At 40.5% G+C, this 21,886-nt stretch overlaps 3 protein-coding genes across 3 annotated transcripts; 2 read left to right on the forward strand and 1 right to left on the reverse strand.

Annotated features, from left to right (window-relative positions):
* Window positions 1–2,919: 2,919 nt before the first annotated feature.
* Window positions 2,920–8,860, reverse strand: faap100 (FA core complex associated protein 100). Its single transcript, XM_005448149.4, has 8 exons — window positions 8,518–8,860; window positions 8,117–8,235; window positions 7,111–8,012; window positions 6,747–6,903; window positions 5,695–6,637; window positions 5,499–5,615; window positions 4,171–4,257; window positions 2,920–3,955 (listed from the first exon to the last, which is right to left on the reverse strand). The coding sequence occupies exons 1-8, from the start codon at window positions 8,671–8,673 to the stop codon at window positions 3,839–3,841; spliced, it is 2,598 nt and encodes an 865-aa protein (XP_005448206.1). The 5' UTR covers window positions 8,674–8,860; the 3' UTR covers window positions 2,920–3,838.
* A 264-nt stretch (window positions 8,861–9,124) lies between these two features.
* Window positions 9,125–12,102, forward strand: birc5a (baculoviral IAP repeat containing 5a). Its single transcript, XM_003438734.2, has 4 exons — window positions 9,125–9,336; window positions 10,752–10,861; window positions 11,496–11,613; window positions 11,791–12,102. The coding sequence occupies exons 1-4, from the start codon at window positions 9,229–9,231 to the stop codon at window positions 11,881–11,883; spliced, it is 429 nt and encodes a 142-aa protein (XP_003438782.1). The 5' UTR covers window positions 9,125–9,228; the 3' UTR covers window positions 11,884–12,102.
* Window positions 12,103–12,336: 234 nt separating this feature from the next.
* tmem235b (transmembrane protein 235b) lies at window positions 12,337–20,720 on the forward strand. Its single transcript, XM_003438574.5, has 4 exons — window positions 12,337–12,831; window positions 12,923–13,003; window positions 13,104–13,241; window positions 19,867–20,720. Exons 1-4 carry the CDS (start codon window positions 12,654–12,656, stop codon window positions 20,094–20,096), a joined length of 627 nt encoding a protein of 208 aa, XP_003438622.2. The 5' UTR covers window positions 12,337–12,653; the 3' UTR covers window positions 20,097–20,720.
* The last annotated feature ends 1,166 nt before the right edge of the window (window positions 20,721–21,886 follow it).

The following is a 21,886-nucleotide window of genomic DNA, read 5'->3' on the forward strand; positions in this document are numbered from 1 at the left end:
ACCACGATGGCAGCAGAAAATACCATCAGTTTTTGCAACAGCAATGGTTGCTGAAATTATGGCACATTTGTCAGGTGCTTACTGGCTTTCTCCCCCTAAATATCCTTCTCACTCTTTTTCAGTCCCTTCTTAATAACAGTGATTGTTATTTTGACAAGAATGAAAATGCCCCGGCGAGACTGCCCAAGCTACTGACTGCTGTCACTGTTTCTATGTTCTGCTCTAAATTAAGCAAATAAATTCTCATGTTCTGTTTATGTGTCAGTGTGTTCATTCATAAAAGAGAGTGGACCCAAACTAGCACTGGAATCCGATGTTGAGACTGAACCCTGTAGTAAAGTCTGTTTTTCAAGTCTTGGTATATTAGATCTAAAGTCATGGTGAAAAGAAAGCAAAGGCTATTTCAATTCTTAGGTTTTTATATGTGGGGCCATAATGACAAAATATCCAGTCCACGCCAGGACTTAAACCTGAGCTGAACAACAACACATGACATATTTAACTGTGTCATTATTTATTCAAAAGAAACTGAGCCAGCCTGCGAATGCAGTGTGTGAAAGAGCAGCCCACGTAGAATCTCCTTTAACAGCAATAACTTGAATGCATCGTTTTCTGTGTGACTTTATCAGTCTCTCACACTGTTAAGAAGGAATTTTTGTTCACTCTTCTTTACAGCATTGCTTCGTTGATTAAGGTTTGCAGATATTTATTCATGCACAGCTCTTTTATGGCCCTCAGCACTTTGCTCGGGTTCAGGTCTGGACTTGTAACTGGGCCACTGTAACACCTTGTTTTCTTTCAGCCTTTCTCTTGTAGATTTTCTGCTATGCTTGGGATGATCGTCCTGTTGCATGAGCAGCCAAGCTTTAGCTGTCAGACAGGACCTCACATTTGACTCTAGAATATTTTGGCATTCAGAGGAGGTCATGGTCGACTCAGTGACTGCAGGGTGCACAGTTGCTGTGGCTGCAACACAAGCCCAAATCATTACCCCTCCACCACCATGCTTAACAGTTGGTAAGAGGTGCTTGTGCTGATATGCTGTGTTTGGTATTCTCCACATGGCATCATGCATTGTGGCCAAACATCTTTACTTTGGTTTTATCTGCCCAAAGGATATTGTTCCTATTGTCTTGTGGTTTGTTCAAATGCAACTTGGTCTTGGTTTCTTCCATTTCTCTGAACACTGAATGGTCTGACCTTGTGGGTGAATTTGCTGGCACATCCTCCCCTTGGAAGATTATCCTGAATGATAGTGAATAATCTTCCTCACTGTAGGATGATGAACTTCAATCTTGTTAGGCCTTGTAATCCTTCCCAGATTGATGGGCAACAACAACTGCTTCTGTAAGATCACTGCTGATGTCTTTAATTATTGGCATTGTGTTAACACACATCTGCAAATCACCAAAACGTCTGCTTTTATAGAGGTGCTCACATTTGCTAATTATCAGTTAATCAAGTGCATTTAATTATCAGCACATGGCTGCTACTTACCCTTTTAATTCCTTCGGAAGCAATAAGGTTGCACTTATTTTTCACACACTGCTTCTGCATTTTGGCTTTTGAGATTTTGTTAAATAAATATGGATGCAGAGTAATATGTCATGTCATTTGTGTTTGTATTTATCTAAGTGTAAGACCTGCTTAGGACTAAATTATTTGTATTATATCCTCATACATGAAACATTGTAATTGAAATAGGGTAGATTGTCTTTCTATCATGACTATAAGTGTCCAAGCCCATTATTTCAGGGATATTTAAGTCACTAATCCAGTTCTGAACCTAGAACCTCAGCAGGCTCACTCTTTAATCAGTCGGCTCGCTGTACTTATGAGACAATAACCCGCAGAGTGTTGCTTAAGTTGTGAGTCTGAGCCAGACCTTTAAGGGACAATGGCTGTTAAGTAAAAAGGATTCAGTGAGTTACATATCTTTATAATGCGATGCACCACAACATGACAAATACAATCCTGTAATCTACTTCATACTTAAAAAAAAATCTGGAGGCATTTATTCACTTCATGCAGAAGCTATTTCTGCATGAACATGGTGCCTGATCCACTCACACAGAAAAACCTCTGTAATTTAAATATCTGCTAAGTGCTAAGTATTTTAGTTTCCCTTCATATTTCAGAGCTGCAAATGCTTATCATTAAAAGACACTTTTAAGCCTGATCTATCCATTCTCTTTCACTCATCCAATTCAGGGTTGCAGGAGGCTGAAGTCTGAAGTGTGGGTACACCCTGGACAGGTCACAAATGATACAGACTAAGAAAAAATAAACAAAACAAGTTTTAAACACACACAAAAAAAAATAATTGCAACCCTGTGCAGTCCTCCTTTTAATTCTCTCTCTGTCTGGTCTACATTAAAAAAAATTAACCAGTTCTTCATATCATAGCGCTCACAGCAAGGTCTACAAATGAGTCACAACTATGAAGTTATTAAGAATAATTGCATTTAAACTCAATTACTATTCTGTGGTTTGTATCCATTAGAAGTCTGTTTTATTGCAGTGATGTAAACTGTTTGAAATCACTGTACTGACTGTGTGAGTCTGTATATTAAAAGCTCATCGGAGCTTTAAAACAGAAATTGCTTCATGTCTCGGGCAATTAAAGGGATAGTTAATGTAGATCGCTAATAACATTCAATGACTTGCATCTCCCTGACCGGGTTTAGGGAGCTTATCCATCACAAGAACATTCAGTCCCTGCAATTATTATAGTGTCAGTTAAAATGGCTGTGATTACTCATTTTTTGTCCTAAATGTACTATCCATCGCAAAATGCTAAGAAAGGCATAGGCAACTTTTTCCTCAGACAACTTCCCACACATAAACATATCAGAAATTTGTTATTTCTGCAGCAGATTAAATGATTGGCTGAAAAATAACGATACTGAAATCTATCAGTTGTCTGTAAATTCCATGTTTATTCCATGTCCAAGCACAATGCATCAGATCCTACGGTAAACAGCCACTTCTTAAGTACAAATATCTAACAGCCAATCATATTACAGAAACCCAGTGAATTTAGGTATGTAGACATGGTCAAGATGACCTGACAAAGTTCAAACCGAGTATCAGAATGGGGAGGAAAGGTGATTTAAGTGACTTTGAATGTGCCATGGTTGTTGGTGTCAGACAGGCTCCTCTGAGTATCTTAAAAATTGTTGGTGTACTGGTGTACAACCATATTTAGCGTTTACAGGTCTGAAAAATAGAAAATATCCAGTGAGTGGCAGTTATCTAGGTGAAAATGCCTTCTTGATGTCAGACCAAACTGCTTTACTGACAACAGCATTAACTCAAATAACCACACGTTACAACCAAGCTACGCAGAAGAGCATCTCTGAATGTACGGCAGACCTTAAAGAAGACGAACAGCAGAAGACGGCACCGGTGCCACTCCTGTCAGCTAAGAACAGGAAACTGACGCTGCAAATCACATGGACTCAACAAAATTGGGCAATATCAGGCTGGAAAAATGTTACCTGTTCTGATGAATGTGAATTTCTGCTGTGACATTTGGTCGAGTCAGAATTTGGCTTAAGCAACATGAAAGCATGGAAAATGCTTTCATGAAAAATTACAGAAATATTTGAAACCTTCATTGAATTTATTGTCGTGTGAAAAAACAAGAGAAACTTTATTTTTAGACATCACCAAATTTTAACCTCTTCAAAATCAAAATATACTGTAAAATGGTAAAATGTCATATAGAAACTATTTTACAGCGTAAAGCATTAGATGTGCTTTGCACTGTGAAAGAGCTGGCAGCAAAGTCAGATTATGCAACAACACCAAACAAGTGAGGGCAGCTGAGTAGGTGTTACACTATGAGCAGAGGATTTTGTCTGAGTTCTTGGTAAACACTGAGAAGCATTCGATCTCTCTGCACTGTGGACACGACCTCACCAAAGGCTCCTGAGATCCGACTTTGCTGGATCTGTTAACGCACAGAGGACACATGAAAAAAAAAAACACAACACAGACAAGCTTTAATCTTAACACACTTACAGACATCCCAAGCCCTCAAAAGCTCTAAAGTCTTGCTAATCAATTAATTGAACTAAGAGAAAATAGCTGGATAATTGCGTGCATTTAATGATACGGTGGGCTTTGACATTAATGGGATTAATCGTCAATCGCAGGCCCACTTACCTCGGCCCGCTGCAGCGCCCGTCTTAATCCTAAAATCTGGACATTCTTTGTAGAGGCGGCTTTCTCTGTGGCGCTCTGCAGCAGAGTCTGTGTCGAAGAGCAGAGGAAAAATTCAAACCCAAAGAATTTCAAGTAAAACAGGGACATGAAGTGCTGTTCTGAAGCCCAAAGACACGATAAAGCTTCTTTTAAACCGACCACACTGTTTGCAGCACACGTTAAAAGAATCATCCCAGTTTCCATGTCATAGCATTGACTCACAGCTCTCCTGCATTTGCAAGTAGCTTAGTGTGTTTGTTATGCCCCTTCTTTAAAAAAAAAAAGAAAAAGAAAAAGCTTCTTTCAGTTGCTCCCTTATTCACAAGGGGTCGCCACAGCAGGTAGCTCCGCATGTTTGATTTGGCAAATTTTTTAGGCTGGACGTCCTCCCTGATGCAGCCCTCCCCTCCCCTTCCCAAAGGATTTGTGTCTCCTCCTGGAATCGAAGTGGGGGGTCTTTCCCTTGTTAGGCTAACATGTGAACCACTGCACTAGGGAGCCGCTATTTTTACACTCCTATTTATGCCAATTCAAGTGGCTGGAAGGTGGAATGGCAAATTTGCACGTATCACAAAAGTCTAGCAGTATGTTCTACATCAGTGGTGTCAAATATAAGGCTCGGGGGTGAGAATCGGACACTCCAATCCGGCCCCACTAGACATGTTTGGCAAAGCTGAAAGCGGAGATAAGTCTTGAATTTTTAAAGGTATTTTTAAAAAATTTACAGCTTGTCCAACTGATAAAGTTGTTGAGTGCAGTCAGTCATATAATAGAAAAAGTAATGAGGTCACTAATAAACGGGCGGGGGGATTTGTCCATGGTAAAAGAAATAAATAAAATAGGACATTTTCTGTGAATTAACAAAAACTATCTGCTTTATAATTGGAGAACAGTTGGGCCAATCAGCAACCAGAAGCTTTTCTGTTAATTTCTTACATTTTATCCCCCAAGAGTCACACTGGCAGATTTCTTTCCTTTACTACAGCAGCATTTCTTTACCATGCAGAAAAAATGGGATAATATTGAAGTTGTACTAATTTTTCTTATATTAGCATATCTCTGGGATTAAATGTGCAGTTAAACTACTTTACAATGACAGACATGGGAGTTTCACTGGGCTGGCCCACTTAAGATCAAATAGTCTGGCCCTTGATGTGAAGTGAGTTTGACATCCCTGTTATACACCTTTACAGTTTTACATTAAAAAAGAAGAATGCAAAATATTCAAAATCTGCAACTACCTAAGTTTAGCCAGATATTAGCTTATGGTATATAAGTGTGTTCTGTACCTGGATCCGACACAGCACAGCATGGTGCAGACCACACACCACTGGTAAAGATGAGCTCTCGATCTGAACCTCGATTGTAGCCTCCTTGTCTGTGCTCTCCTCCTCCCCCACATTTATCTAGAGAATAAAGGAGCATTGACAGTGAGGATATAAAACATACGAATATATGATTATATTATATTAGATAATGATTCACCTCTTTTGCTGTCAGTTTCACTGCTGCTCCGTTTGGACCACGAGCGTGGACCACTGAGGTGCTCAAAGCAATCTTGTCTCCTTGGTAACCCATCTTCACTCCTTCAGTATCTTCAGACAACAGTCGCTCAAGCAAAGACAGGCAGAGATCTTCAGGGTTTCGCATCGACTCTTTGGTATCCAAATTTGAACTTTTTTGGGGCTTCAGCGTATCCCTCACTAACTCTGATGACACCCGTACGCTTGCTGAATACTTCTCAGGCTCAGGCTTTGGAACACTTTCTCCTCCTCTGTCCGTTCTACCGCTGCACCTGAGCTGGCGCGAGCTTAAAAAGGTCTGGATGCTATCTGCTGCGGCACTGCAGGGCTGAACTGTGGCCATCTTATGAGTAGCTATGGGACTGTTTAGCTGCAGAGCATGCAGCCAGTCCACTGTCAGTGTGGACAGGGGCAAACTGACACAGCTGCTCTGCAAGCCTGCAAAGCTCGCCGCCACCTCCTCCTCTCCCAGAAGACTCGAGAGCGAGAAGATGAGCGAGCAGCTGACAGTCATGGGGAAGGATGCATCACCTGCAGCTGCGATAGGCAGAGATGCTTCGAATGTTTCCCCCGGACAGAGGTCGTGAAATGGGAACGAAGAATTAGTGGAGGAGCTTTCTCCTGCTGGGGAGGAAGAACAAGACAGAGGGGACACCGTAATGCTCAGCGTCCAGCCTCGTTCCAGGACAAATGGACTTGAATTATGCAGGAAACACACGAGGTTTAAGGAGTCTTTCTGAAGCAGTCTGCTCCAGCTAGTCTCGGCATAACATCTGATTGGTTTCTCCTTAATTGGAAGATCAGTATTTGTGTCTGCCATCAGCAGGAAACTGATGCTGACGGCATGATTCAGAAGCCTCAGAAACTGGTTTTTGGATTTGATGACTGTTTTCAGCACTGATGCTCTATATGAAGAAAGCAAGAAAAAAAAAATCACATAGATATTTACAGATCTTTGCTGTGTTTTATTTAAATGTCGTCTTTCACACCCGATCAAATATTTGTCGGGCATACCTCTCACAAACATCCCCGATGGCAGACAGGAGGTCCCTGACACTGCGGCCCACCTGTGTGGAAGGAAGCTTAGACAATCCTTCATTATCTCTCCCCACAGGTAAGCAGATCTTCTGGAGCTTCCCTCTGGCAGACACTGCCAGCAGCTGTACATCACCTGATGTGCAGAAAGCATTTTTAGAGTTAGGAAAAATAGTTTGAGATCACAACATCATTTCCATGAAATAAAAAAACAAATTATTGCCAGGTACAAGGCAGTGTGCATGTAGAACCTGTGCATTTTTTCTGTTTCCTAATTTGAAGAGCACATTGAAGCTGAACTTATAATTAATCCATGCAAAGTCAGCACGTCTATTCTGCTTACCCGCAGTGCTGCATGCAGGCTCAGCCAGGGCGATGACTCTGCACACATTTAAACTGCTGGGGCTCTGGAGGGCAGCCGCTGTCGTGCCAGATGTCTCTTCCCCTCTTTCTTTGTTTTCTCTCGCAGACGATCCCTCCGACAGATCCAGTCGGAGCAGATCTGAACCAGTGCTGTAGTAAAAACAGCTTTTATCCATGCAGCCGCACCACACAGGCCCTGGTACACACCCCTCAGTAAAAGCAGCCACAGCGCTTCCCCCCTCTGAGCCTGCATTGTCAGTCTTGATCAGTACCACTCTGCCTCGTTCGCCCGCCGCCACCAAGCACCGTGCGTGACCCGTTTCTGTGACAACAGATGCACCGACAAAACAGACCGGCTGCTCCAGGCTGTGCAGGACTCGAAGGCGCGATCCCGGGAGACGCAGAGGAAGGAAACACAGGCGCCCGTCTGGCAGGCCGCAAAGGATGACTGGAGATTTGGCGAGGGCAGCTTCAACTCCAAATAACAGTTTGAAGAGGAGAGGCTCCAGGTGGAAGTGGTCTTGAGCTACAGTTGACTCTGCAGAAGCATTGGAGGGAGATGATGCCTCTACATAACCCGAATGGATGCAAATTAGCACAGAGGTCTTTCTTGGTCCTCTATTTGACTCAGCGGCGCCACAGTCCACAGCTGAGACCAGCGGCAGATGGAATGAGCCAAACTCCTCGTGGCTAGTGGACGCTGTTTGTTTTGGCGTTTTGTACAAAGTCAGCAGCCAGGAGGCATCTCTCTGGCAAAGGGTCAGGAGCACAGAGCCAACGAGGAGCAGAGATGACACTTCATCTGCTCCAACAACGAGACAGTCTTGGGAGATTTTCAGCTCAGCTGGACTGGAGGATGCATCAGCTTGAGAGCTTTGATCCCTGCAGAGGAGAAAGGTCATATTACATAACAGCAATTTAGCAAAGTTGGAATAACAACATTAATTAAAAAAGGTTTACTGAAATCTAACTATGAGGGCTCCTACCTGTGTAGCAGAAACTGTAAGTTTACACAGTAAACGCCACTCCTGCATGCAACATAGATTAGCTGCTTGTCCTGGTTTCCAACCAGGTCACTAACAGCAGCAGGTAACAGGAGGACAGTCTGCAACAGCACAATACGAAGCAACACACAGTATGGTTAATCCAGAGAGATGCCCTGCAGTGTAGCTTATGTCTTAGTATAGCTTAATATTTGATTGATATCCAGATTTATTACTATCTTATTTTTCTATTTTTATTTTTTTTCTAATATATCTCTAGTTAACGTTTTTGCTTTCTGACCCTTGTGGTGTTGTAACAACTGACTTTCCCCAGTGTGGATCAATAAAGTACATATATCTATATCTATTTATCTGTGTCTGATCCATGTAAATCGGATACTTGCCGTGATTTTCCTCTCACGTTTACTGAACACGTAGATCTCTTCGGTGCCAGTACAGATTAAAACATCTGTTCCGAAACCACAGAGGATCTTCACTTTATAAGATCCTCCCGAAAACCCAAACTGTGCCCAAGTCTCGACAGCACACCGTCCCTCCATAACCAGGACCCGGGAGGAGAAGAAGAAGAAGCCGCTGAATGAGCATATGTCACCTTAAGCTCACTTTAATGGTACTATCAGCTCATGGAGGGATGCTAATGTGAGGTTATGTGAACCGGTTGTTGACAGAGGATGTGACACTACTCTCACAAAGTTCCGCGCGTTGTGCTTTTGACCAATAAACGTAATGAACTACATTGCCCATGACAATAAAGCGGAAGTTGGACGCTAGGATAAGGGATGCTTGAACTTAAGGTTGACTCATGCTCACGTAGAAGGCAGAGAGTAATGAATGAGAGCAATGTTTTGTTTTGTGTTCTTTAAACTAAAGTTGAGTCAAATTTTAAATGTAGTTTGAGCGCATTTGTCTAATAATTTTCCTTATTTTTTCTCTCGGTCAAGAACACATGGTGGCGCTCTTGTGCTCATAAAATTAACTAAAACACACACGAAGAAGATGGGCGGCCAATCAAAACAGCCGAATTGAAGCGTCGTCGAAATTTGAAAAGGCTCTGTAGTTTAACACACGGGTTCGTGCGACAGAAATTAAATACAATGGATTCATACAACGAGGAAAACATCAAAATGTATTTTTTTGAGAATAGGTTAAAAACTTATGAGGGGTGGCCATTCGACGAAGACTGCAAGTGCACGCCGGAAAACGTGAGTTAACGTTTAAACTGAGGTTGGAAACGGTGAGCGACGCCTTACTGTTGACATGCTAACAGTACAACAGCAGCTGGCGTGAAAGCAAAAAGAAAAGCAGCTCAGATGAAATACAATCTAGCTAAACTCTGGTTTAGCTGTAGATTTAAATGTAATACAAATCTTCTGACTCCCCATCTGTATACCTAAATACACACTTGTTTTGGCTCCTAGTTCCTAAACCTAAATGTACTCAATTTACGACAAATTCTCACATGTAACGCGCTGAAACCGACACATTAACTGCAAGGATCTATTGTTTTCCTTGTTGATTCATCCGAGAAATTTTTTTTTCAATTAAAACTGCTTAAATATGAATAGTAATGGACTCTTACTGTTATTATTAGGTACAAGTTGCTACCATCGCGTTGGGCCCCCTTTTGCCTTCAAAGCTGTTTTAACTTTTCGTGGTACAGATTCAACCAAGTGCTGGAAACATTCAGAGATTTTGGTTCCTATTGACATGATGGCATATTTGTAGACTTCACATCCATGATGCATCCACCACATCCCAAAACACCTCCGTTGGATTGAGATCTGGTGACTGTGGAGGCCATTTGAGTACAGTGAACTCGCTGCCAAGATCAAAAAAACAGTTTGACTAATCCGAGCCTTGTGACATGTTGGGTTAGCCTTTTGGATGTCAGTGGTTCTAAAGCGCTGGACATTGACAGAAACAATAATCAGTTGCCTGTGGTGTTGCCTAAATGACTCTCAGTTGGTAGTAAAGGGCCCGAAGTCTGCCAAGAAGATACCCCACATACCTGAACTGTTGACAGGAGGCAGAAAGTTTTCGTGTGGTTTATGCCAAATTCTGACACTGAGATCTGAATGCCACAACAGATACTGAGACTTTATAGCAGAGATTTTAATGAGCCTCTGCGAACTGCAACTCAGTTTCATGTTCTTAGCTGACAGGAGAGGCACCCAGTGTGGTCTTCTGCTGCTGGAGCCCATCTGCTTCAAGGTTCAATGTGTTGTGTGTTCAGAGATGCACTTCTGCATACTGCATTTGTAACGAGTGGTTATTTGAGTTAATGCTGTTGTCAGTAGTTGTTGATGTCATTATTATTTGTAGTAGTAGTGTTATGACAAAACAAATTGCTTCAAAAAAACAAAGTAATTCAAAAGGGCTAAATAAATATAAAATCTAAATATAGTACAGTCTCAAAAGATTAATATAATGGAGTATGGAGCTCAAAACTTAAAGTCTAGATGACATACAATAAAGAAAAAGTAAAGTGAGCAATAAATATATTAAATGACTCATTTTAATTAAATAAACCCGAGTGGTACGTGTGAAAAGCTGTATTTTAAGATTTATTTATTTATTTTTTTCCCTTGCAACATGACATTTTCATTTATTCCTGCAGATGGCCAAAGCCGGCTTCATCCACACACCTTCAGAGAACAGCCCAGACATCGCCATGTGTTTCTTTTGCCTCAAAGAGCTGGAGGGCTGGGAGCCAGAGGATGACCCAGAGTAAGAGCACACATCGCATCACATCACATCACATTACTGGGCTCAGAAATAAAAAATAAACTGCCCAAGAGTTGTTAATTTCTTCCATAAATTTAAGTCGTTCTTGTTTTTACAAGTCGTTAATAATATCTGCAGCATATCTTCAGTATTATTAAGCAAACTTCAAACATGTTGCCAAATTGGTGTCAAAGTTATTGCCAAGTGATTTTTGCTAACATTTTATGACAGCTCAGAACCATCTGTGCTCACCCTGGGTTATTTCCCCCTTTTTGGCTCACTCGTAATAAAAACGCACTCGTGTCAGCGATCCGGTGACACAAATAATGGAAAAAATGGCCAGCATGCACTACAGTGTAAAATGGTCGAAGAGAAGCCGGTTTGGTGAGGCTTAGTGATTTTTTTGTTTGTCTGTTTGTTTGTTTGTTTTGGTTTTTTTTTCTCCTCCCGTAACAGCTGTTGACTCCTAAAAGCCTTTCCTTTAATGTGCGAGAGTTTGCCTACGACCCCTGGTCCCTCATCTTGACTCTCATTGTCATAATTAACAAGACTTGTGTTTCAGTGCCATTATTTAGGAGTCTTTGTGACAACATGCCCACAGCTCTTTACTTTCCCATCTATCTCTTGTTTTTGCCAGAAAGGAGCACAAGTCTCATTCGCCATCCTGCCACTTCATTGCCCTAAAGAAAAAAGTGGAAGAGCTGACCGTGGAGGAATTCTACAGACTGCAGAAAGAGAGGCACAAGTTCATCAATGTACGTTCTTTATAGGAAGTCATGAATCTGTTGTCTTGTATAATAACAATTTATTAAATAGATTTTTGGGATATGTCTGACGAGCAAACACTTTGCCGACTAGAATAATGTCTGCTAATTATTTTAATGACAACAAGGCCTTAATACTGATCTGCAGTTGATCTCTTTTGCTCACAGAACAAATCTTGTAACGAGGCCGTCACCAAGTTTGAAGAGGCAGCCAAACTGAGGCGAGCAGATATCATCAAGACGGCCATGGGAGAAGAGTGACACAGCGACCGATTCAGACATGAGCTCTGTGTGTGTCTGAGAAAGATGGAGAGAATAATTGTAGCTGTTAAATGATTGACTTCTTCCTCACCAAACTCATTTTCATGTTTCCTTTCTGTGACTTCATGTCATCTTTGTTTTCACGTATGTGTGTTTATCTTTTAACACTTTGTTTTTATGTAATCTGATATCCAATAAATATTTGATTCTGTAACATAATTATTTATGGTGTCTTTAATCTAAATGTAATCTGTTAGAGCAACATTAATCCTCCACTCAAAAGGTCTGGCTTTATTTTATAATGTATTTAGATTTGATTATATTGATATGATCCCTTGTGTTTCTAGCTTTCTCCATATCACAGCTCGAAATTGCAGTTAAAGTATTTTACTCAAACACAAATGAGTGCAGCCTCTTAACTCTCCGCTATTTGCTCCCTCCGTGTTTTGCGTAAACGTGTGCGTTTCAGTGTGAATCAGAGTCCCTCCCAGACAGGAGCTGCTGCTGCTGCTGCTCAGGCAGGTTCTTGTCTCTTTGTTACTGTGTGATAATTCATTCATTGAAAAGGGAAATTAATATCGATTCCGCTTCTTAACAATTTGATTAGTCGATTGGAAAGATTTGGGGGAGGGATATTTTTTTTCTGATTACTTAGCCGGCGGTGATGAGTGCGTAAAAGCACTCCAAAGCACACTCGACACCAGAAGACCGTTACGCATGAGCTGAAGCCACAGAGTTTCACGCGTGTCTCAAACCTTAACCTGTCCAAGATGAAGGTATCTTTTGGCGCTTTCGTTATCGCAGCTGGCATCTGCGGGATTCTGAGCTTTGCCTTTTTGGCCACTTCCCTCGGCACCGATTATTGGTACATTATAGAAATGAATCCCATGAATGTCAGCGACTTTGAGAACATGAGCTCCCACTCGGGACTGTGGAGCATCAACGAAGGTAGGCTGCCACTTTTCCTTAACTTTTGCCTCTAAATGCTGAGATCTAAGCCCTCAACCAACATCACCGTGTTGTTAAATGTGATATTCAGGTGGGAAGATGCACACGGGCTCTATCGACTCGTTCACAGTTGACTACTCCGGGGTCTCCGATACCGAGCTGCGCATGCTGAGTGAGTCCAGAAACACCACCAGCTTTTCTGCTAATGAACTTTCACTGTCAAGGCAGCTATAACTCTGCTGATGCTCCATAATCCATCTGTTTCTACCCAGACATGCACAGTGCAATTGTGGTGATGCTTCCCCTAAGTCTGGTTCTGTTGCTCTTTGGTGGCATCTGTGGATTGGTCAGCTCCCTGGCTCGTAACCCGATCCTCCTCACCGGCACGGCGTCGTACTTCTTCATCTGCAGTAAGTTCGGGTTCACTTTATTTACTCGGCTCTATTTAACCTTAGACCCACTGCAGGGGCGAAGGTCGGTCCAGATGTCCAGCTCTGAGTATTGAATGTGCGTGAGGTCAGTCGCTTTGTGAGGGCACTGCGGTGTGTGAAAACGGAAAACACTTAGTTGCTAAGGGTTTTAGTGCATCCATTTACCCTCCATTCAATTCTGGGCCATTAAAAAACAAGCCACAGGCCAGTGTGGCCAGAGAGCTTGAAAATGGAGCCCTCTATCCGAAAGAGACTGCGCAATCAATCACCCAAAATGTGTCCCTCTAACACTTTGTATTTTTTTGTACAGTCTGTAATTTCACATCGTGTTTATTGGGCATCTTTAAAGCCTCGTGAGACCTGCACATGAGTCAGTTAGACCACAGAAGTATTACAAATACAGGTCATGATTCATATGTGCCACACGTAAATGGACTACAAGCAGATGGGTTTTAAGAAATCTATACTTTCAATGAGAATTTTATATTGCAGTTATCATTATTTTCATAAACACTATATTATGTCGTAAATTCGGGCTATAGAATTGAAATTAAGTAAAAACTACATATGTTGACGATGATACTGCTCTCCCAAAAAAATTATCTTTAAGCAAAACTTCACTCCAGAAATGTGTCTTAATAACGACACAACATTACTTGGGGAATTGTTCTGATTGACTTGTGATTATTAACTCTGCAAAATTTATTAATAATTAACTTCTGACAGGAGGGGAGAATATGAACTAGTGTGCTGTTATTAAGGAATCACAGTGGTTTAGTAACAGCCTGTCTGTGTATCTGTGTACAATCATGGCCATTTCATTAGGCACAAATTGCCAGTACTGCGTTGCACCTCATTTTGCCTTCAGAGCACAGATTCAACAACATGCTGAAAACATTTCTCTGAGATTTTTGGTCCATATTGACATGACAGCATCACACAGTCGCTGCAGATTTGTTGGCTGCACTTCCATGATGGGACTCTCCTGTTCCACCACATCCCAAAGGTGCTCTATTGGATTGAGATCTGCTGACTGTGGAGGCCATTTGAGTACAGTGAACTCACTGTCATGTTTGAGAAAACAGTTTGAGATAATTTGTGCTTTGTGACATGGTGCTTTATCCTGCTGGAAGCAGCCATCAGAAGATGGGTACACTGTGATCATGCCAAAAATAAAAAAACAAAAAAAATATCCAGACAACATTGCACCAGCAGCAGCCTGAACCACTGATACAGTCTCCGTAAACCTTGGAGATGGTTGTGAACGAACATCCCAGCAGATCAGCAGTTTCTGAACCAGCTGCTCTGGCAACAACGACTATGCCACATTCAAATTGACTTAAATCACCTTTCTTCCTCTTTTTGATGCTCAGCTTGAACTTCAGCAGGTCGTCTTGACCACCATGCAGTGTGCATCAGGTTGCTGTTACGTGACCGGCTGATTAGGTCTGCTCTGCTTACTGTGGGTCTTTTGCATCCTCTTCATCGGCCCCTCAATCAACCGACTCCGCTAACAAGCAGTTGAAGAGGCTTACCTAACAAAATGGCCGATGACTGTATGAATTACACAGATTAAAGGTCAGGCCGCCTCTTTTAGCACATATCTTTCGATTCTGCTCCCCTAAACTACCCTTCCTGCTTCAAATTTAACACATCTTAAATTTTAAAGCTTTATAATTCAACTTCAGTGGGTTTGCTGAAATTGATATGTTCTCATCGCATCATTAATCAGTGAGGACCGTTTGCCTCAAAAAGATGGCCGGAGTAAACCGGCATGTGTTAAGACACCCCAGTTGTGAAAGAGACAAACAAGACGAAGATAATATTCCAAATGTTGCAGCCGCCATGTAAAATGTTGAACCTGGTTATCTGATCCAAATTCAGAACATGATCTGAGTAAGAATAACTTAGTTAGAGCTGAATTACTCATTTGACTTTTGAATTAAACAGTTACAGACCAGAGAGCTGTTTCTTTTTGGTGTGTATTGAATATGTGCAGGGCGATAACAGAAAAACCTAAAAACTAAAAAACAGGAAACTGTAATAAAAGTGGCATTCAGGTCACGACTAAAACAAAGTGTTAAGATGTCATGTATCATGCACCTACAGTGATTATTAGTTTAGTAGCTCAAAAAATGTGAAATAGTTAGATTACTGTTAATGCTATTCTCTTAATCTAGCTATTTCCAGTAATTAAGTTATTCTTGTCCGCATAAACCTAGCGCCTGAGCTTCTGGATCTCTTGGGCGCTCTTCTGCCAACGCCTTATGACCTACATAAAAGGGACCTTGTGATGGACAAACACATACTTAAACAGACTCTTCATAGTCTCAGTTTAACAAGCAACACATGGTTAAGTGTGGAATGAAATAAAGTCTTGAATTAGATTGGAGTCATCTTGTGAACTTGTTGACTGTTGGACTTTTTAAAAGACCTCAGCCTCCGAGCCGGGCATTTCTTATTCTCTCTCGATTTGCCGCTCTGCTCTGTTGTTGGGCGCTCTGCTGCTCTACATTTAGTTGTAAGCATTTAATTACCTTTTAATGTCGGAGTATTTTTAGAGTTAGCCCATTAGTAAGCGTGCAGTGCATTTATGAACACAAATGTGACGTAGTGTGATGAGGAAGACGACAAGAGTTTTGCTATATTACAGGATGAAGTCTTTAATTGTTCATTTACACAACACAACCAAAACATTAAAATTACCAACGGCTAATATTGGTTATCTCAGTGCAGTGTTCTCCTGAGAAGCCTTGGGCCTTGGCATTTGTACCGATGTTTACATTAACCGCCCACTTTAACATTGTTCCAGACTGAGCACACACACCCCCATGGCAACGGTGCTTCAGTGCTGGATACAAAATCGTGTTTATGAGTAAATAACTATGAATGGCATTTTGTTGCTGTCTGATTTGCAGTGCCTGAATGTGACATTAAAACAAATGCTTCAGCAGCAGAAGAGGGGATAAAAACAGAAACATTTCTGTAGTAAGTCTTGACCCACTCTTAATATTTTGCATCCAAGCATTCACACTTTTTTGTCATTTTTTTAAAAAGTGGTCTTGAGCAACAGTTCTCGAGGCTTTCTGAAGGCTTTTCAAAGTTGTTGTTTTTTTGGACATTGAGTGCTTTTTCACTCATTTTCAGTCCGATCCTTGTAAATTAAATATTTCAGAGGAATGTTTTTTGTTTGTTAAGCCACATGACACTGCTCTATGAATCATTCAAGCATAAAAACATATTTAACTGAGACAGTGTTATGTCCACAAATAAACAACAATTTAACAAAGAACTTTTGTTCCAATTTCTGTTAAATCCAGCTAAACCAATGAAAAATGGAGAAGGAAACGCAGTTTGTCAGGCATAAAGTGGTATTTTTGTACCACCAATGGTAACAGAGAGCTGTTAGCTAAAAACTTGGCATATCTCAGTGTGGTTTGCAGTGTGTCCTTAAAAAAATTTAAAAACTGGACAAGTGGAGGACAAAACAAGAAATGGCAGGCCTAAAAGCTATCTACAGCAGATAAACTGAAAATCATGTCCTTAAAAAATGGGGTGAAAATCCAGCAAAGACCTTGATGAAGCCTCATCAGAAATGAGCTCAATGTAAGGGTGGCCGTCAAGAAATCATTTTTAAGTTAGAAAAAACAAGAAAAAAGGTTGTGATGAAGTTCAGCCATTGGTTAAAATCACCAATCTGTTTGGTGGAGGTCAGGATAGAGGTACAACAATGAGTGTCCATAGCCATCTGTAAAACATGGTGGAGGGTCTGTCATGGTTTGGAGCTGCTTTTCAGCTACTCGTGTTCAGGATCTTATTAAAACTGATGGAATTCTGAATGCAAAAATGTATCATCAGATTTTGATCCACCATCTGGAAACGTCCTAATTAGAAATGGGCTAATTTTTCAGCATGACAATAATCCCAAACACCTCAGCACATGTCAGTAGTTAGTTTCCATGTGTTCATTCAATAAGTAGGCCTGAAGCAATAATGAAACTTCTTAGTTCGAAAGAGCTTTAAGGATCACTCCTAGAAGCCTTTCAAGGGGTAAAAAGCTGCTTAAGGATTGTGTTGAAGTGATCGTACCAAATATTGACTTTCATTTCAACTCATTAGAATTGTACCAACTCTGTTTTTGCTTTATTTACTGCATTTCTATATGTCTTTGCAGATGTTTCGATACATCTCTGCAACTATTTTACCATTTTTGTAGCAATCTATAAAGAAATGAAAAGTCCCTCAAGACTTTAGTAGCTGTTTATTTTCAATAAATCCCCAGATTTGTAAGATGGCAAATAAAAGTGGTTATTTGAGCAGATACTAGTGTTATTACGTAGGCACTCTAATTTTTGCACGATCAGTTGGTGAATATTTGGTCTAATGTCTTTAAAAAAAAAAAATCAAGACAGTCTATTAATCTGTTAAGATATCGAACAAAAGAAGCGAACCAACTTGACATTAAGATGTCTAGTCTAACTAAATGTAATCTAAACTTCAGTGACACTCACTTCCTGTTACAGGATATAATGAAAGGCGATAGTTTTTACACTAAATAAAATATATCTTTGATTTGATTTCTTTATTTTATTTTATTTTATCTATTCTTTTAGCTGTCTGCTCAATTATTAAAGCTGATTACACACCTGATGAAAAATGATTCCACTACTTGACTTCCTTCTCTGTTATGGTAATAGTTGTCTTTCCTGTATGCGCTGCAGTTCAATCATTTCCTGGCCGTCTCTCTATTTGTTTCTTGGCAAAGTGCATAAAAATGAGGCGTCAGATGCAGTTTCCTCATCATATTCCTAGTTTGTTGCACCTTGGGGTGTAATTGTAATAAAATCTTTATTAGTCCCGCCCTGGGTAGCTTCATTTGCATCCCCTTAAAACCAGTAGCAAGCTGTCAGAATTAAAAGGGTTTCCAATAGCAACACTGTGGAACAGTGTGTGTGTGTGTGGGTGTGTGTGTGTGTCTCAGTCTAGTCTCTGATGAGTAGAATAACAGACAATCCATGCGTCAGTGCTGTTCCTGTGTCTCATAATATGAGATTCTGGGCAGCTTCATGAGTGGCTTGACGCTACCGTTCTCAGCTCTCAGCACAGAGCTCTGACTAGAACAAATTTCCGCTTCAGAATTGCTGGAGTACGATGCCAGCTTGTGCAGGTGTTTGCTTCTAAAATGCTATCCTCCTCAACAGGGTGTATAATTTATTGCCACCTCTAAAACTGGAACCAAACTAATTGCAGATCCCAATAAGGATTTCCTTTATCTATCTTCCCCAGAACCCTGATCCAGGAAGCAGGTTTGGTGAAAACTCTGAGTTTGTTAAACTTGAGATCGAGGAAAATGCAAAGTTTTCTGTTCCATAAAGAAAGCTAACTTAAATCACAGGTTATCTACTGAGCTAAAAGTCTGGGTTTAATCTGTCTCCTCTCCTCCTGCTACATCTGAACTTTCTGTTTCATTTCCTAATTCATACAGTTGATATCAAAGCACCTATTTTCTTTGCAGAGACTGAGATCTTTACAAGAACTGAAGTGCCAGTTAGATGTTAACATAACTTTTATAATAAGGGCAGAGAAAATGTGAATTTATTATCAGCTCAGAATAAAACTCATAAAACTAATCATTATGAAGATTTAGACAAAAAAGCCTCTCAGTAATAATCAATCATTTTTCATGTTGTAATTGGTCACACTGATGAAAACATTTTGTTGGAGAAAATGTTGAGTGAATGTGACACTAAATCTGGACAAAAAGTAACCACCCCTCATTTATCTAAGTTATTTTTTGCTTCTAAGAAGCAAAAAAATGGTTTTGAGCAATCTTTTTCAAGACCACTTGAATGTAATTTGTTCCCATTTCTTTAGTCAGTCTACAAAAAAATGCCAACAATAACACTGTCTGACAGATATAAAATAGTATTTTTGCACCGACAAGGTGATTCTGAAAGAGCTGTTAGCCAAACACTCAGCATGTCTGAGAACGATGTGTAGTGTTTCCAAAAATCTTGAGAAAATTGGACAAGTGGAGGACAAAAGAAGTAGTGTTAGGACTAAAAAACTATTTTCAGCTGATTCAATTTTCAATTCAATGCAGTTTTATTTATATATATATACAAATCACAACAACAGTTACCTCAAAGTATTTTATATTGTAATGTAAAGTAGATCCCAACTATTAGACGACCCTCTATGAGCAAGCACTTGGCAATAGTGGGAAGGAAAAACTCCCTTTAAACAGGAAGAAACTTTCAGCAGAACCGGGCTCAGGGAGGAGCAGCCAACTGCCACGACCAGTTGGGGGTGAGGGGAGGAAGACGGGACAAAATACACTCTGTGGAAGGGAGTCAGAAATTAATAATAACTATAATGAATAAATGCAGAGAGGTGTAAAGCCACATAGCGTTAAAAGAGGTGAGTGAAGAAGAAACACTTACTGCAGCATGGGAAGCCCCCAGCAGCCAAAACAAAGGGAGGATTCAGAGTTACCTGATCCAGCTCTAACTATATACTTTATATATACCAGTTTTGACTTCTTTGAATCTGAAGACCCTGAACTTACTTGCCTCTTCCTGTGTGTATATGTGTGAATCTCCAGGTCTGCTGACTATGTGCGGCGCCAGTCTCTACATCATTTACTCGAACCAGGCGCTGGCTGAGACTGAGAGGCTGGTGGGTCAGGAGGGTCTGGCCTACATTCACACGTCTTTCGGCTGGTCGTTCGGTCTAGCCTGGCTCTCCTACGGCCTGGAGGTCCTCACTGGAGTCCTGTTGCTTACAGCTGCACAAATGGCCAAGCTCCAGCACACCAGTCCCATCATGGCCTAACATAATCCTCTACAGTGGGCCTATGGTGTTCTAGATGAGAAGTGAACTGTGTGTGAATACTAGAGAAAGGAAAGGATGACGATGCGGTGTGATTCTACCTTCACACAGACTCCAAAGGCTATCACAAAAATTGATGTGGAGCGAACTGTTTCATGGATCTACTTTCTTTGAGTTTGGACAGTTCTCACTTTCTGACGATGAGGTCCAAGTAAGGAGGCGGATTTATACTTTCAATTACATTTGACCAATGACGCCCTCTTGTGGTGGGGGTTGAATTTGCACCTCATACACAGAGTGTATCTGTTGATCATACTGTTGTGATTTATCCTGTGCCAAACTAAACTGACAAGCTTTCAATTCAGCATAATATAAAGTTTCTTTAATTTATCTCCTATGAGTCTCTTTGTTATATATAAATAGATATAGCCACTTTTATCATGCAGATTAATTTAATGTAAACTAAACAGTTTTTTCAGTCTCATGTGTTGTTTAACACTGTTCTACATTAGTTACATGTTTTGTATTGAAGTAATGTTCAGCGCGACTACAACACTGAGCCAACTTGCTGTCTCGTTTCTCATGTTCTTTTGGTATCTCTGTAATAAATTTTAAATCCAATGCAAAGTTTATTGCATAGTTAATCTCGTGTCAGTATGAAATTAACCACATGGAAAATAAATAGATACACTTAAACCTGGGGGTCAGCAAGTTTCACTATTATAATAACTATTTTTGAGTAGTTTTTAACCCCCAAAAATCAATAAGGGGCCACAGAAAGGTAACACAAGTATGTCAGCCCTTCTAATAAGTGTAAATGACTTACCGTATTCGACTACTCTGCAGTGGACTATTAATTATCATAATTTTGTACTTTAATTTTCCATTGTCATTAGAACACATCACATTTATGAAATTATGAACAAAAAATAATGAAATCTCTTTCCTTTTATTGTTAATTTTATTGCCAGCCAATAGAACAATTGTAAAGTGGTTCTGTGAAACAGAGGGGCTACAAAACTACAGTCATGTGGAAAAGAAAGTACAGAAAGAAAGAAACAGTCATATGGACAATGAACAGGTACAACATTACCTTGAGAACCAGAATTAATAGGGTAAGTAGCAGCCAGGCGCTGGTGCTCAAATGCACTTGATTAATTTATCATCAGTGTCAGCATCTCTATAAAAGCAGATGTTTTGGCAGTTTGCTGGTCTGGAGCATTTGAGTATTTGTTAAAATGATGCCACAATCTTCACAAGAATGAATGTCCCAGCAAAAGGGCATCAGACCGTTCAATGCTCATAGAAAAAAACAAAACAAAACAGAGCGATGTTTGGTCACCACATTTAGTGGAAACCAAACACACCATATCAGCCAAACACCTCATACTAACTATTAAGCCCAGTGAGCGTTAGAGAGGTGATCACTGGGCTTGTTTTGCAGCCACAGAAGCTGCACACCTCACAGTATCAACACAATCATGAACTCCTCTGCATACTGAAGAATTCTAGACCTAAATGTCTGTTCAAGTCAAGATGAATCCATGCTTTTTATGCTGTTTACACCAAATTCTTACCTTGCAATCTGAGTGTCGCAGTAGAAACTGAGACTAAACAGACCAGGTTACCTTTCTCCAATCCTCTACTGTGCAATTTTTGTGAGCCTTTGTGTAACTGTAGCCTCAATTTTCTGCACATTTGCTTTGAGGTTCCACAAGGTTATTGTCTCACAGTGATGCTGAAAAACTAGATGATGCATTTGTTACTTTAAGGCTGGACTATTGTAAGTCATT

Source organism: Oreochromis niloticus, linkage group LG8, assembly GCF_001858045.2.
Source record: "Oreochromis niloticus isolate F11D_XX linkage group LG8, O_niloticus_UMD_NMBU, whole genome shotgun sequence".
NCBI classification, from domain to species: Eukaryota; Metazoa; Chordata; class Actinopteri; order Cichliformes; family Cichlidae; genus Oreochromis; species Oreochromis niloticus.